Source organism: Mustela nivalis, assembly GCF_964662115.1.
Source record: "Mustela nivalis genome assembly, chromosome: 6".
NCBI classification, from domain to species: domain Eukaryota; kingdom Metazoa; phylum Chordata; class Mammalia; order Carnivora; family Mustelidae; genus Mustela; species Mustela nivalis.
The window spans coordinates 51,544,462-51,556,847 of record NC_139025.1 but is presented as its reverse complement, the minus strand read 5'-3'; the positions used below and the strand labels follow the sequence as shown (position 1 = coordinate 51,556,847).

Genomic DNA, 12,386 nt, shown 5'->3' with positions numbered 1-12,386 from the left:
GAAATTGTACCAATGTGGCAAATAAACGCTAAGATGCCTCCCAATGATTTCTACCTCTTAGCATTAGCACTCTTGTGTAATTTCCTCCCATTACGTGTGGGTTGGAATTATCAGCTGTTATAAGAAATAGAATAAGACAGAAGTTAAAAGCCAGAGGCATGTATTTGCTCTCTCTCTTGGATTGCTTGCTTTGGAGGAAGCCTGCTGCCATGCCAGTCCCAGAGACGTCCATATGCCGAGGAACTAACTGAGAGCTGAGAGGAATTCAACAGCCAGCAAGAAATCAATGTCCTTAGTCTGACACCATGATGGAGTGAGGCCTGCCAAAAACCAAGTAAGCAGTCTTAAAAATATATTGTCCCTAAGTCAGGTCTTCAAATTTGAGGGCAGTCATGCCCGGCAGCTTATAACCTCCTGGGAGACCTTAAGCTACAGGTCTCTCAGCTCAGCCACACCTATATTCCTGATCCACAGACTCTCAGAGGTCAGTGTTTGTTGTTTCAAACCACACAATTCTGGGGGAACTTTTTACATAGCAATCGATAAGTAATACAACATATTTGACTTTATTTCAAAGAGGAATCTCTTTTCTAAGTAATGCATAACTGATTGCCCGTTTTTTTGTATGAAAAAATTAGAACTCTTCTGAATGATCCATTGAGCACTAGTCATAGTTTAAACAGCAGAGATCATGTTGGATTACTCAAGAAGAACAACTGCAATGAGGCTATTAGAAATTCAGAATGAATCACTTTTGAATCTGGACTTCTAAGAGAATCAATCAAACTGAGAATGTGATTTGTAAAACTAGTAACTATAAATGCACCCAGGTTTCCAGATAAATGAGTGTCTTGGTGTAACATCTGCAAAGAGGGAAGGTTTCAGCTATAGGCAACCTCTCCCTAATGAGGGTGGGGGTCCTCATGGATGAGTCAGTGTCTGGAGCAGGAGTTTTTGCCTGGATTTTAGTAAGCAGCATGATCATGCCGTGCCGACAGGGACTCAAGTGACATATATGATACCTGCAAACTTCAACCACCTGATGAAACAGAGAAATGACACAGGCGTCAAAGTGGCAGATGTATGAGAACATGGAAGAAAGGGAGATCTGCTTTCTTCCTGAAACAATCCGGATAAAACTAGCAGAGGTCAGCGGCACATTTGCTGACAATAGAGAGGGTAAGAATAACACGTGTGAAGTTAAAAAGTATAGTGAAATTATCTTGGATCTCAACATAAATATGCAGAAGTTTTGAGAAGGGGCTAGCTTCATAAAAACAGAAACTGCATATTTTACTCATTAAAGTATTTCAAAATATTGACCTTGGAATTATTTATTTAAAAACCAATTTAAGGGGTGTCTGGGTGGCTCAGTGGGTTAAAGCCTCTGCCTTCGGCTCAGGTCATGATCCCAGGGTCCTGGGATCGAGCCCCACATCGGGCTCTCTGCTCGGCAGGGAGCCTGCTTCTCTGCCTACTTGTGATCTCCCTCTGTCAAAAAACAAAAAAACAAAAACCAAACCTTTAAAAACAAGTTTAAAATAAGCCTTCTTCCAAGGTAATCTGGAAGGAGAGAAAGGAAGTCTAAGAAATATATTCAAAATAAAGAATAAATAAAACATACATCAGCAGCTAATGGGAAAAATTAGAGTAGATCTACCTTTATAATAAAGTCATCTCACACTAAATAAGATGGTTTGGCATTGTGAGATTATGATTTCTTTTCATAGGTTAGGCCGCAGTGAACCAACCTATGACCACTGTCCTAACTTTCTAACTGCTTTTCCAGTCTATATTCTTTTTTTCAATGATTTTACCTACTCCTAGAAAATCTGTTTTCCCACATCAAAGATCTCATCATGCACAGTCTGCACAAAAGCTGTCATGTTTCCCCTGACCACGAAATCAGCTAAACTTTTATGGCATTCCAGTAAGTCTCCCCACAGAGTGGAGAAGCGGGCAAACTGTGTGTCCGCTTCCAGACTGGTATTATGTATGGCTCCTCTATTTATTGGCTGTAACATTATGACAAGTACGGTGAAGTAAAATTCTCTGTATCAGTTTCCCTATCTATGAAATAGGATTATGACTTCAAGGAGCACTACTGTTTATTGTGAAAATTGAAAGAAATATTCCATGACATGTTAGGAATAGTGACCTGGCCCATAAACATTAGCTATTACTTTACTGTTGTTATTATTGCTGCTATTTGAGATTCAAAGTAGCCTAAGATTATGAGTATCTACCATCTGATAGGAGATTTTATATAGGTTACCTCATTTAACTTGAACTACAAATTTCTGAAATAGACATCATTATTCCCATTTTACAGATGAGGAGGCCACCAACCAATTTAAAGGAATTCTCTAAATTCCTACAATGACTGAGGGCTAACAGCTGAGTTCCTGCCCAGATTTCTGACTTCATGTTAAAGGTACTTTTGACTGCACAAATTTTTCCTTCCAGATTTGTCACCTAGTGCTCCACTGTGAAAAACATTGGTTAATAGTGCTGGCCGTGAGTTCACGCCCCAGCATAACTGGTCACTTGCAATTCATACACACACTCTGAGGTTCAGTGTTCTCTACTGTAAAAGATGAACAGTGATGCCCATTTTTATGAACTGATTTAGGGGATTACTTCACTTAAACAGTGCAGTAGAACAGATCATGTGTACCATTTTATTAGTTTATATAATCATATATTTATATTTTTAGTTTTATTCATTTGTATCAAAACACTTAATGTAATCCTAATGGCCCACATTTTACTTCCTAATTATTACTGCCTTAATCTTCCCTGTGTTTATCTCTGTTTATCAAAAATGCACCCGTCTTTCATAAAGAAATGTTTTCCTCTGTCCCTAAGCATTTCCTTATTCTTCAGCTAGATGCAGATCCACAATCCCTGGTCCAAACTCTGTGAGCTTAGAGGCTTCACCATCAGAATTTAGTCTTATTTTGGATAGGTAAAGGAATATGTATCTTGTATATTATACAATAGTCTCTGGAAGGAACTGGAACAGAACCTCATAATTAAACAGTAATGTTTTTGCTGCAAGTGGTATAAAAGTTCACATGTACTTGGATAAATAAAGACTATAAATAAGTTCATACTAGCTCAGGTCATATATTCTGAGGCACAGAGATTAGGCTGGCATGCACTGTCAGATAAGTAAGTGACACAATTTTGTGTTCAGGTTTTTTTGATTTTAGAATTGTGCATAAAGAACTGTAGACCCATATGATCTCTCCCCACCTCCCACAGGAGTTTTGATAAGCTCTTAAAAAAAAAAAAGATTTTATGTATTTGAGAGAGAGAGTGAGTGCACAGGAGAGAGAGAGAGAGAGAGAGCACAAGTGAGAGCATGAGCGGGGGGAAAGGTAAGAGGCAAAGGGAGAAGACAACTCCCTGCGAGAGCCCTAGGCGGAGCTGCTTCCAGAACCCTGGGATCTGCCGAAGGCAGAGGCTTAACCAAATGAACCACCCAGGTGCCCCTGCTAGGCTCTTTCTAAAGATTATGTGGCATTCTATCCGGCATGATTATGTATTTATGCATCTTGGCTTCCATCACTGTACAAGGGTCTCTACAGGCAAGGAATGTATCTTCATCTTTGCATGCTCTTCAGGACCAAGGATGTTCTTACATCTTACTAGTTGTGTTAGGCATATTTTATAAACAAGCAAATATCATATTAATATTCCAAAAATATATTAGTATTCCATATTTTATAAACATGAAAATATCTTATTAGTATTCCAAAGTGCTAAAAGTATTTGTCTTCCAAAGATGGCAACACTCCTTTTCATGGTCATTAATAAAGAAGCAGCCTAAGTTATACTGGTATTAATTTCCCAATAAGATCAGAAACAATTTAACCCATTGATGATTTGCTGGAATTAAGATTCTAGAAAGGGTAGGTAATACTCCAAAAGTTCACATTCTAATATAACATTTGGAAATTAGGACCTGATAGGGGAACATTCTTACCATCTTATTTTGCAATTTGCAAGTAAGTCATTTAAAAGTCAATGGTGATAGTCTTTGACTAAAACTGATTTCATGCTGTGTGTTTGTGAACCTTTTTCTTCTTAGTTACGATATACTCTAGAAGAAATATAATAATTCTTGCCGTCTTACCTATATGTTGCCCATACATGTGATAAAAGAAGCTGAAACAATATGCAGTGTTCGTGGGGCCGTAAGGGTTTTTAGGGGCTATGCTGAAAACAGGGCTGAGAAGTCGGGCCTTTTCGCCTTCCAGTCTGGGTCGAGATGTCTCAATGTACATGTAAAAACCTTTAAAAAGACAATATAAAATGTTTAAACACATTATTATTAGGTGACATGAAATTTGAAATCATGAAGAAATTTTAGAGTTTTTATATGAAGTAATATTATAGAGTCACAGAAGACTTTTGATCTAATTTATTAACTATTTATATATATAATATAAAAGAATAAATAAATGGTCTACATAATTAAACAAAAAATTTCTTAAATGTATAAAAACTTTGGAAAAAATTGGAATTTTACACTTGAATTATTTTTAAAAAATTCCAATCTCTCAACTACATGTGTCAGTGAGTTCTGAGAGAAGATTCGTGTCTACAAACTTTGGAAGTATTTGAATTATTGGTACTGCACATTAAAAATTTAATGTTTTATCCCATAATCTTCAAATCTATAGCTAAGCATTATGTTGCATGTCATATTAATGGCATTAATAGCATTAATTTCTGAAAGTCTGAGGCTAGAGTGTGATTGTTATAAACACAACATTTCATACCCTCATACCTTCTTTGGAGCCACTACGATCAGCATTAGGTCCCGTGTTTGGAGTATATTTTGTATTTCTTGTCGCAGTACTTTGCTTTGTCCAGTCAAAATTATCTGTATCATCTTGGGTGAACAAACAAATGTTACCATCTTCAAAGCCACAGTGAAATTCTCCTGTTAATGAATTTTAAAGTAATTAATATTAATTAAACTAATATAAGCACTTTAATATCCTTACAAAAATTTTAAAAACATTATACAGCAATAATAATGCAAGGCTGAGATAGTGGCACTGGAGCCATAATAGGGCACATGCTTATGAATAAACATAAAACTTTCATTTTTAACAAAAAAGAAAAAAATAATCTTGATATATAAGCCAGCCCCTTGGTTTAATAACTTAAACCCAAACCACTTGCCTCTGAAATATTCAAATAATTGAAATTAAAGAATATAATTCACTCTTGAATTATGGCTGAACACTTTTCCCAACTTTCATGTTTTGAGTATAGAAATAATCCAAAGAAAACTTTCAAATATAAAATGAGCTTTATTCATTTACCTGACAACACATTAAAGCTGTATACCTTGAGGTTATAATTTTTCACACCATGTCTGGAGATCGTTTCTCATATACCCACTTGCAGAAATGGAAGTTTACTTAGGGGAAGATAATGGCAAACTATTTTAAAAAGTAGTTATCTTTACATTTTTTTCTGAATGAGGATTTGGCAGATGGCTGAAATTCACTAGAAATAATGAAAAACCTTTTATGAAGACTGTGGAAAGACTGGCATTTCTTGTATCCCTGCCACATGCTGAGTTCAGACCCAACAAATAGTTTAGTGAGAACTTTCTTCAACTGTCCTTGTACTGAGGGTAAAAATAATGTTTCTAGGTGTCAAAGGGTTTTCTTACTGGGATGTACCCTGCTTGAAATATAGGCATAAATAAAGAAGATAATGTCAACTAGACACAAAGAAGACATGAACAGACATTTTTCCAAAAACATCCAAATGGCCAACAGACATATAAAAAGATGTTCAACATCACTGATCATCAGGGAAATACAAATTAAAAACACAATGAGCTATCACATGATGAAATGGTAACTAAAAAAACAAACAAACAAACATTGCCAAACATGTGGAAAATTGGAGCACTTATACACTGTCACAGGAATGTAAAATGGTGCAGGTAGTAAAGAAAACAGTGTGGAGTTCCTCAAAAATTAAAAATAAAACTACAGGGGGCACCTGGATGGTTCAGTTGGTTCAGTGTCCAACTCTCTATCTCAGCATTGTGAGTTCAAACACCACAATAGGCTACACTAGGTGTGGAGCCTCCTTAAAAAAAAAAAAAATAGAACTATTGTGTAATCCAGCAATCTTATTTCTGGGTATCTATCCAAAAAATTTAAAACCATTTTCTCAAGGAGACAGTTGTACTCCTATGTTCATTGTTCACTGCAGCATATTTCACAATAGCCAAAACATGGAGCAACCTAAGTGCCCATCAGTGGAGGATTGGATAAAGAAGACATACATACAATGGAATAGAAAATCTGACCATACATGACAACACTGATGAACCTGGAAGACATTATACTAAGGAAATTATATTAAACCAGTCCTAGAAGAGTTATTCTGTATGATTACACTTATGAGGTATCTAAAATATCCAAATATATAGAAGCAGAAAGTAGAATGGTGGTTTTCAGGGACTGGTGGAAGATGGAAATGGAGACACATTGGTCAAAAGGTATAAACTTTCAGTTCTGTAAGATGAATCAGTTCTAGAGATCTGCCATAGAACATTATGTGGAGATAACAATGCTGTATTGCATACTTAAATGTTATTAAGAAGGTAGATCTCATATTAATTTTTTAATCTTTAAAATTTTTTTAATTATTTTAAAAAATTAAAAATTTAAAGACCTTAAATTTTTTAAATTAAAAAAAAAATTAAATACCAGTTTAAAAAAGGAAGAGAGAAGGAAAGAAGATAGGAAGGAAAGTAGGAAGAAAACCATTGACATATACACATAAAAATAAAACAGAAGTCTTTCCCTTTGAATTTCAGGAATATGTTGTTTTGTTTTTGTTTTCAGATTGAAGACTTGCTATACTTGTGTTTATTTATATTTCATATTATGAATAGGAATACTTACAGGGAATATAAGCATTTAGTGAACTCTAAATTAGTAAATTTCTATATAAACAACATTCCATATAAAATATTTTTCATTACATATTTATGCCATAAATCTTATACTAAAGAAGACAGGACTGCTTGATACTATCAACTGAGATCTAATGTTGGTGACAACAGTATAATTATACGCATGGATACATTTCTTTAAATACCTTTTAGGCACAATAGGAGATACTTTGAGCTGCTACTTTGGAGTCACGATAAAGCAATGCTTGATTTTAAATGTTTTCAGTTGTTTAATTACATATTGTATATAGACAAAGAAAATACCAAAAAACAAATGTAAAAATTTGGGATTTGTTTATGAATTTGCTGCCAAATCTTACTTTTCATGTCATTTAAAAGTATATATAATGTTTTTTATAAAACCACTTAAACATATGTTTTGTATAATTTAGCCTTGTTTGAAAAAACTTGCCTACAAAAAACAAGTTCTTAAAACGTGAAAACTGAAGCCTCTCATAGTAAAATTAAGCAAAAAGACAGCTTACGAGAACCTAAGACATGTCTATAATTTTAGATAGACCTAAAATTTTTCATAATTTGATTATTTTACAGATTATGTAAGTTGTTTACAATAAATCTGAAGGAGACTTAAGACTCCAATAACCCCCATTGGACATAGATACATAAGTTATCTCCATAGTTCCTCATAACTTCTGTAGACATTCATCTTTGTAGTGAAGAAATTTATTACTGGTAAGATTTTATAAAGAGTAGGAAGATAAAAGTGGGAAAAACTCACTATTCTGGGCCATAATAATCTTATGATTATCCTGTCATTATATGTAGGGTAATTATGTAAAAGTCTATTCATTTAAAATTTTATTGAAATAAGGAATATCTTGATAGATAGTGAAAATGCATCTGTCTGTAAAAACTTATCAAAAGTCTATGTAATATTAAATATTAAAAGATCTCATAAAAAAAGAAAGTAATAGAGTCCAGAATTTTTCACAAAGACATGCAACTGAAGATTGACTTGATATTGAATTTTTCACTGGTTTTCTAACTATAACACAATCGTGGTAGTTTCAGGAGGTACTTGGAAATAAAGAAATATATTTGAAATATTCTGTATTACGTGGTCTGCAAAACTGTGCTTTATTTACCACAATTCTTGTCATGATGGTAAAGAATAAAACTTTGGAATAAGCAGCCTGATGCCCGATAGTCCTCTAGCCCAATGACTCCCTCTTGTAGTCACCTATCCTGTTTCTTTATTTTTTACTTTATTTTTTTAGCTTTACTGAAATATATTTGAAAAACAAAAGTTATAGATACTTAAGATATATACAATTCGATGTTTGATATACATTTTGAAATAATCACAATGAAGCAAATTAAATATTCATCACTTCACATATGGCATAGTTACCATTATCTTCCTTCCTTCCTTCCTCCCTTCCTCCCTTTCTTTTCTTTCTTTTGGAGGTGAGAACACTAAAGAGCTACCCCCTTAGCAAACTTCAAGTATACAATACAGTCATTAAGCACAGTCACCGTGCTGCACATTAGATCTCCAGAACTCATTCATCTAACATAAGTCAAAGTATATAACATTTGACAAACATCTTCCCATTCCCCCCTCCCTCTTGCTCCTAGAAGCCATCATTCTACACTCAGCTTCTGAATTTGAGTATTTTAGATGTCATGGAAATGAGATTATGCAGCCTCTGTCCTTCTGTGTCTGGCTTATTTCACTTAGCATAATAAACCAAATTCACCAATGTTGTCTCAAATGGCAGGACAGCCTTTTTAAAAGCTGACTAATATTCTTCATTTTCTTTATCAATGAATTCACTAATGGATATATGGATTATTTCCATTATCTTGGTTATTGTGAATAATGCTGCAGTGAACTTGCCCTTGCAGGTATTTCATCAAGATTGAGCTTACCGAGAAGTGAGACTGCTGGATCATTTGGTAATTCTATCTTTAATTTTTAAAGAACCCTCCATACTGTTTTCTCTAATATGGATGTAGCAATTTACATTCCGGCCGACAATGTGTAATGGTTGATTAAAGAGACTATCCTTTCCCTACAGTGTGTACTTGTTACTCTTGCCAAAATCAGTTGACTGTAAATTCATGGATTTATTTGTGAGCTTTCTATTCTGTGTCTCAATGACAGTTTTTATGGCAGTACCACACTCCTTTGATTACTATAGATTTGTGATATGTTTTAAAATCAGGGAGTGTGATGCCTCTAGCTTTATTTTTATATTATAGTAGTTATTTGGGATCTTTTATGGTTCTACGTGAATTTTAAGATTGTTTTTACTACTTGTGTAAAGAATGTCATTGGCATTTTGATAGGGATTGCACTGAATTAGTAGACTGTTCGGGGGAAGTATGAATATTCTAACTGTATTAATTCTTCTAATCCATTTCCATTTACCTGTCTTCTCTAATTTCCTTCAACAACATGTTATAATTTTTAGTGTAGAAATCTTTTACTTCCTCCATATTCTGTTCTTCTGTTGTTATTTTTAGTGGGACTGTTTTCTTAATTTCCTTTTCAGATAGCACATTGTGAATGCATAGAAATGTCACTGTTTTTGTACTTTGATTTTGAATGACATCACTTTAGTTAATTTGTTTATTAGTTCCAACTTTGAGATGCTATTTTAGAAGGGGTTATTATGGTAAACTTTTTCAGTTTTAAGTTATTTCCTAGAGATAGTGAGAATGTCATGCATATGTATTATTTATTATATTATACATATTAATATTGATTATATATGTATTTCATATATGTATAAACTACCTTGTACTTAATCTAAACCAAAAAAGTCCAAAATTTTTTTCAAAAGCTCTGAATTTTAACAATTTGGACTTCAGAACCTAAATCAGACTAAATATACTTTTCAAAAATTTTAAAACATCTTCACAGAAAATTTTGACTCCATTGCTGAGACACTTGAGAGACCTCAGAATTCATTTCAATATGATTTCAATATTTTTGTTTTCTTTTCAATTAATACAGTCCAGTCACAGACTAAACTTCAGGTTTGGTCCAAGGGTAACATTCCTTAGGAAAACAGCAATGGATGAGAAGGACACTGCCTACACTTAATGGAGCCTGTAGAATATTCTCTTGACAACTAATCATCCTTCCATTCAGTTCAAAGTTTCAATCCAAAGAGTTTTTAAGAAACTATAAACAAAAGTCCTTCCTCTTTTAAATCTAGTAATTGTTTTGAGTCTAATGAAGAATCATACTCTGACAAAATTTCATGGACTTATTCTATACAAATACATTGGAAGTAGATACTTAGGATAAGTCAATTCACTTAAATACCATATAAGTTGTTAAAATGCAAAAGAGGATTTAAGAGTAGTTTGATTTGGTGCCAATATATGTCTCATATCACATGTATTATGTTAAATATAATATAAATTCCTTTATTTTCTAGAAAGAAGATGATTTATAACTAAGCCAACATATATTCAAAAGATTTTTAAAATTTATTATGTAGAAAATAATCTTTTATGGAGGAAATATGACTAAATGGTGTTATAAGAATTCATTACACATAATTATAAACAACCTAAGAAGTAAGATATTCATTTTAAGAAATCATTTACAAACATCAGAAATACTTAATGTTTTTAATTTTTTTCTCATTGACTTTTTTCTGAACTGCTTAATTTTCACTTTCTCTTCAACTTCATTAATATCATTACCAGGAAAAATATGTTTTAATGAAATGTGGAGAGTAAATAGTAAGCATATTGTAACTAATTGAATTAATATAGCAAAATTGTAGAAACAAAAACAAATTTGCCTGAGGTTGCGATAAAACAGGTTTAACCACAAGGAAGCAATACAAAAACTTTATAGAGAACATGGAACTTGTGATGGTTCCATAACTGAATGAATTGGTCAATACTTCTTACAGAAGTATACATACAAAAAAGCGTTAATTTTACCATATATAAATTATGCTTTGAAAATCAATGACAGAATTTAAGAAGCATTTAAGAAGATCGTGGGTCAAAGTTGTCTAGCTGAGGGGAAGAAAAATAACTTTCCATAGCAAAATCTAAAAGAAAACATGACCTTCTTCTACATGTTGTCCTATTTTCCTCTTATTGAATAATATCTGGCTAATTTATTAAGATCTTGAATGTATAATGAATGTGTACACTTCACAAAATATTTTTCTTTTATGTCTTTGGGACCTGGAGGTTCTTTAACAGGTTTAAAGAAATTAATAAGGGGAAAATGTATGTGACTGTCAATAACATAAAAATAATTACTCGGTAACTTAGAAAAATCATTGATGTTTACTAAAAAGTCTTTATTCTAAACATTGTAATCTTTTAGCAGATTGAACACTTAGTAAAAAATTTAAGAAGTACAGTCAATGGAAATCGTTAATATAGAGAGTTATAATGGAAAGTATTTTAAAAGTAGAAAATTCAATTCATTGACTAACAACAACAAAAAATGCTTGTTGGAGAAGTGGGTAACTATGATCCAAAGGATATGAGCTTTTAAAAGAAGCACTCAAATCCTAATTAATATTGTTCATCTTCACTGCACATTTCTGGCTTCTGTAATGTTTGAAATATACACTCTATATACTCTAGACGCACTGAGCTTTGCTCAGTTATTATGCGAACAGGACTTTCCTTTCGAAGGCAGCAGGCATGCCCTTCCTCACCTTCTTCCCCTAAGGGACCTTTATTAAGCTTTCAGGACCCAGTTCAAATAACATGTCTTCTAAAAACTTCACTTGCCATAAAATTACTGGTACTTTTCATATTGTATAGAATTCATCTGTTAGCAAACAATACCTCTATTATTTCTTTATATATGCATTTTTCCCAGTAAAATTAAGCTACTAAAATTTTTTCCTTGAATTAAAATATTACTCAGCTTTTTTCAGTATCAAGTTTTAATCTTCCCACAACTATTTTTAAACATTTCTACTGAAATTATTGTCAGAGAATTTACCTACAAAAGAACTATAATCAATATAGTAATTAAATAGCAATAGTACCCTGGGTAGAAGCCAGGGAGAACCTGATTTGTGCAGTTAATTCAACTTGAAACTGTTGTGTATTTTTTCTTTTAACAAATGATCATTGAACACCTGCTAAATATACGATGCTGTGGCAGGTCAAAGACAGTGCAATATAGAGAGAAATTAGAAACATATTTAGCTCATAAGTATTTTATGACAAAATAAAAAAATAGCTTATAACACAGATGAAGACAGACTGTTTGGGGAAATCTAATGGAGAGAATACTAGTCAAGAAAGAAGCATTTATGCTAAATTTAATAAATGAACCTCAAAGGGTTGAAGACATTCACAGGAAAGGTCACTGGTGAGAACAAAATGAACTGTGCATGAAAGCAAAATGAAAACAGTAAAGATC

The 12,386-nt window shown here is 33.1% G+C and overlaps 1 protein-coding gene across 3 annotated transcripts in view; it reads right to left on the bottom strand.

Annotated features, from left to right (window-relative positions):
- MDGA2 (MAM domain containing glycosylphosphatidylinositol anchor 2) overlaps window positions 1–12,386 on the bottom strand; it is a 996,453-nt gene that overhangs the window by 167,868 nt on the left and 816,199 nt on the right. For all 3 annotated transcript variants that reach the window (XR_014312926.1, XM_082735224.1, XM_082735225.1), the window contains exons 13-14: window positions 4,799–4,954; window positions 4,142–4,300 (exon numbers count right to left, since the gene is read on the bottom strand). Coding sequence is in view for 2 of the 3 variants with exons in the window: in XM_082735224.1 (XP_082591350.1) it covers window positions 4,142–4,300; window positions 4,799–4,954 (315 nt within the window). In the remaining variant the exon portion in view is untranslated. The remainder of the gene's footprint in view (window positions 1–4,141; window positions 4,301–4,798; window positions 4,955–12,386) is intronic.